The 4,623-nt window shown below is 38.0% G+C and overlaps 1 protein-coding gene across 1 annotated transcript in view; it reads left to right on the top strand.

Moving 5' to 3' along the window:
- SPTA1 (spectrin, alpha, erythrocytic 1 (elliptocytosis 2)) overlaps positions 1-4,623 on the top strand; it is a 104,964-nt gene that overhangs the window by 56,900 nt on the left and 43,441 nt on the right. The window contains exons 28-29 of the mRNA XM_006895436.1: positions 3,036-3,135; positions 3,277-3,474. Coding sequence (XP_006895498.1) covers positions 3,036-3,135; positions 3,277-3,474 — 298 coding nt within the window. The remainder of the gene's footprint in view (positions 1-3,035; positions 3,136-3,276; positions 3,475-4,623) is intronic.

Here is a 4,623-nt window from a genome sequence, read left to right as displayed (position 1 = left end):
TCTCAGTCACAAAAAGACAAATACTGCATAGTGCCACTGTTGTAGAATGAGACTGACATCAAAGTTGGGGTAAGATTGAGAAAAACTGGATTGATTATGTATACTGAATTGAAACAGATGAGGGAGAGAACAGTTTAAAAGTGATATGTGATAGGGTATTATGATAATCACAGGAATCCAGAATTAAGGCTGCATAGTGGAGTGCATTTGGGGCAGGGCGAGAGAGCAAGGATTGTGTGCCAAAGAAGAAGTTTATCTTTTGCTTTTTGAAGAGAGGTGCGAACTGGGGGGGGAGAGGGGAGGGAAGAAAGAAGTGCAACAATGAATGAATGGAAATCCAAAATCTCTGTAAATGTTCATTAAAATTAATAAAATAAAATTTTTAAAAAAGGTTGTTCCAATCAACAAATCACTTGTAAATATGTATTATACTGGTAGAACTATTATTCCTCAATATATTAGTCTACAAAGAAGGGAATTTCAAGTTGGGTTTGTGGAAATTAACAGGCCACAATGCATGATGCTAGAGAATAAAGAAGGCACAATTTGGCAAGTGACTGTGCTTACTCATAACCTCTTCCTCTGCAATTCTATACCTCTAGAAAGCTTTTCATAACTAGAAGTCTTACATGAATAGCACCCATATTAATTCTCTAGATACATATATTTGCAGGTATTGGTTCTATCCAAACTTCAGGTTCCAGAGCAAGTGCTACATCTTTTCCTATAGAGACTGTTACTCTTCATCAGAGCAGAAATATTTCAGTTTCTGAGAACTTTAAAATCATGCTTCCTCTCTTTATAACAATCTGGCATTTTTCAAGAGTTTAGGTGTTTTGTTGTTGTTGTTAATTGTCATCGAGTCAAGCACGACTTATAGTGATCCTATGAACAAAAGGCCTGAAGCCTTTCTATAACTATAATCTTTTATCAAAGTTCATAGAATTTCCAGAGGCAAGTTGTTTAGGAAGTGGATACCACTCCTGCTTCCTGCCAGCCTCATGGCAAGAAGCTGCACTACAATCCCAAAGGCACCTGGTTCAAATACACCAGTTGCTTTGTGGGAAAAGGATGGGCAATCTTCTCCCATGCAATTAACTACTTTTAAAAATCTGCCAGAGTGTCAGCTATGAGTTGGCTCCAACTTTAGAACAACAATCTATACATAGCTTATCAATTTAATAGTTCCTGTTCTCTATCATTTGTATAGTTAGTTCACATCATGGGAAGGCTTTTCCGCTCCAATTCAGGGAAACTTTATTAGCATCCTGAGGTCCATGTTCATTCCCCCATACATCTTATATGCATGAACATTCCAGGTATATAGCACTGATCTGTCCATTTGCTGTACAGAGGTAACTCGTGGTTGCTGTGATGCTAAACACTGTGACACTGATGTGTCAACTGTAATAATGGTTACCCATAGTGGACAGTGTTTGGTGGAGCTCCCCGATTAAAACAAGCTTGGAAGCAGGAGTGGCATCCACTTCTGAAATGGCTTGCCTCCGGAAACTCTGTGAACATGGAGAAACAACCAGTTATTCAAGTGTTCAGGTCTTTCGTTTATAGGGTCACTATGAGTTGTCTATGACTCGATGGCACTTAAGAAGAACAACATATTTAACTGTACATCTTTAATGTAAAGCATATTTGAACACCCTCAGGGAGTTGTATTGTTAACTGAAATGCTATGCTTCTCCAGCAGATAGAATCTAGCAGGAGTTCAGAGGAGAAAGACGGGCAATTTCCTTCTGTGTGAATTATAGCCTTGCGGTGTGTCAACTAGGAATTGATTTTGACTGGCTGGCCATTAAAGAATTTGAGTGCTTAACACACCAGCAAAGACATGGCGAGGGTGAGAGTTTTTTTCTGTAGCTGCAACCCTCCTTCAAGGAGCCTAGTTGCCCAGATGTTGATCTGTTGGCTGCTGTTAGAAGCCACCCATTGGCTACACTGGAGAAAGGCCTGCAGATCTGCATAAAACCACTTCCTAGAAAATAATATGGGTCAGTTCTGCTGCCAAATGGGTCACTAAGAGTCACAATCAACGGGACGGCTTCTACAAGCAAACATAATGCTTCTACAGGACAAGGTTTTGACTGTTTTGTTGTTTTTTTAATCACTATTGGTATCAAAGTGTGATCTGCATTTTCCTTTTTTCAGTGAAAAACTGTGATTTCTTAAAAGCCAAGACTATGTCTGTCCCTCGTGTTAAATAATGAGTAAACAATAGAACTTAGTTGCTTGAATAAATAAATGAATGAAATTATTAAAGAAGGAATATTTTGCCTTCAATCTGGGCTAATAATTTCTACTTAATAACCTGAAGTCAGGGTACTCTTTATGAGATGTTTAATTTGACCTCCATATAAAATTTTAATATATGACTATTTGATAGTTGACTTCTAGAAAGGATAGATTTTTAAGTCTAAATAGTTTGTTGGGTTTTTTGTTTTTGTTTTTGTTTTTTTACTACAAAAATAATGGAAAATAAACTTAATCAACTGTGTTGCTTTTGTTTATGTGTGTGGTTAGCGAGCAGAAACCTGTGCTAAATTTTATTGTGAATAAAGAAAGTAAAGATTTAGGAAGTGTACGGTTTTCTTGAGACTGAAGAATAAAACAATCTTTAAACCCAAGAAGCCACTTAAAGGAAGAGGAGTTGATAGGAGTGCAGACTGGCATAGGATGCAAAAAGCCTGGGTTCCAACTCAGATACCTGCTTTCAGTTATAACACATAACTCTTACATAATTGCCTTTTCATTGTTGGTCAACATCTGTACAGGATTGTTATAAGAAATGAAAAAGGAGATATATGGGGAAAATTCTTCAAATGCTGGAGATTACTGTCTTTAAATGACAAAAGACAAAAAGCAAATTTAGATCGCTCAAGAGATAGATATACAGAGATAAATATATACAGTCAGATATATGTTAATCCCTCTTCTTGGAATAGAGAAGTAGTAGGCAGATAGTCCTTTAGCAAGTTACAAGGATTTTTTTGTCAGTGCTAATATCCTGTAATATCCTCTAGGGATCTTCAGAATTGGATCAGCGGTATTGGTGGTATGGTATCATCACAGGAACTGGCTGAGGACTTAACTGGCACAGAGATCATGCTGGAGCGACACCAGGTATAGCTAAAAAATAAGCAAACAAACAAACCAAAAAAACAGCCCAAAATCATAGCCTCTTATCAATGGACTTCACAACTTGCCCTCATTTTACATTTTTTAGTAGGTTTTTCATAAATCTCTGCCTTTTTTCCCCCACAGGAGCACCGAGCTGACATGGAGGCTGAGGTCCCAGCCTTTCAGGCATTAGAGGACTTTGGTGCAGAACTTATAGCCAGTGATCACCGTGACAGCCTGGAGATTGAGAGAAAGCTTCAGGATGTCAGACAAGAGAGAAATGACTTAGAGAGAGCTTGGGAACAACGCAAGAAGATGCTAGACCAGTGCCTGCAGTTGAAGGTGAATAATTTCCCAATCATTAAGCTGCATCAGCCTCAGTCTGTTTCTTCCATGTACTTTTAAATACTATAGGTCCTCCACTCACTATCATTTCCATGCTGTTATTAGCTGAAGGGTATCTCTTGTTCTCTGACGTTGGAGTCTCTGATTTATAAGCTAATCATTATAATGTTCATTTCTCTTTTCCTTCTTAAAAGAGATAAGCACGATAGGGGTCAGCTCTGAGAATTGAGGAAATTGTAATTTACTTATTTATTCTTATGGGGTACTTACTGTATTCAGATACTGGGGGCATTAAGATAAGTAAAATAGATTTTTACTAAGTAATAAAATCAGAAAAGCAGGTAATTCTCATACAAGATGATAATTAATAAAACCAAATGTAAAAAACTTGCTTGGAGACTAAAGATAAGGGTGTAATTCATCTTTTTAAGGCCAGGGAATAAGAATGTCACAGGTAACCCTGAAGAAGAATGTCTCTAAAAGCTTTGAAAAGAACTGGCCAGTACTGACCAAGTGTAGAATATAAGGAAGAACATCCCAAGAACACCTTGGAAAAGAGGCAGAGACTCGTGAGGTCAATTCCACTGAAAACATAAATGGTGTTGTCAGAGGAGAACAAAAGGACCAAATAGCCAAGTTTCATGACATGGATGCTATAGAATGCGTATGTAGTTTCTATCTGGTGAGTGTTTTGCATTTGGAGGTTATGACTATTTAAAGTGTGCAAGTTCCAACTTAAACTGATGATTGTTCTGTGTTCCAAATATCTTGATGTCTTCTATTATATGGTTATCTTTGCCTCTGCCTCTCACAAGGCAAGCCTTTACTTCATCAACTCTACTTTTATTAACTCTCACAATACATAATTCTGGGAAGGGTGGAGGGTTGGCGAAGAAGAGGAAGACCTTCAACCAGTTGGATTGACATGGTGACTCCTGCAGTGGGTTCTTGTGTGTCAGCAAGTGTGAGGAAGGCACAGGATAGAACAGGGTTCAGATCTTTTGCTCACAGGCGCTCTATTAGTCGTATTCAACTCAATGGCACCTAACAACAGCAAGTTACTTTAGGTCCAAAAAGCCATTCTCTGAACTCATCTAACTTGATGTGTTTTTCACTTTTAAGATGCTTGAATATACCACAGCTTCT

Source organism: Elephantulus edwardii, unplaced genomic scaffold (genome assembly GCF_000299155.1).
Source record: "Elephantulus edwardii isolate Elephantulus edwardi_28Jun2011 unplaced genomic scaffold, EleEdw1.0 scaffold00168, whole genome shotgun sequence".
Taxonomy (NCBI): domain Eukaryota; kingdom Metazoa; phylum Chordata; class Mammalia; order Macroscelidea; family Macroscelididae; genus Elephantulus; species Elephantulus edwardii.
The sequence above is the reverse complement of the archived record's forward strand: the minus strand, read 5'-3'. Positions and strand labels throughout refer to the sequence as shown.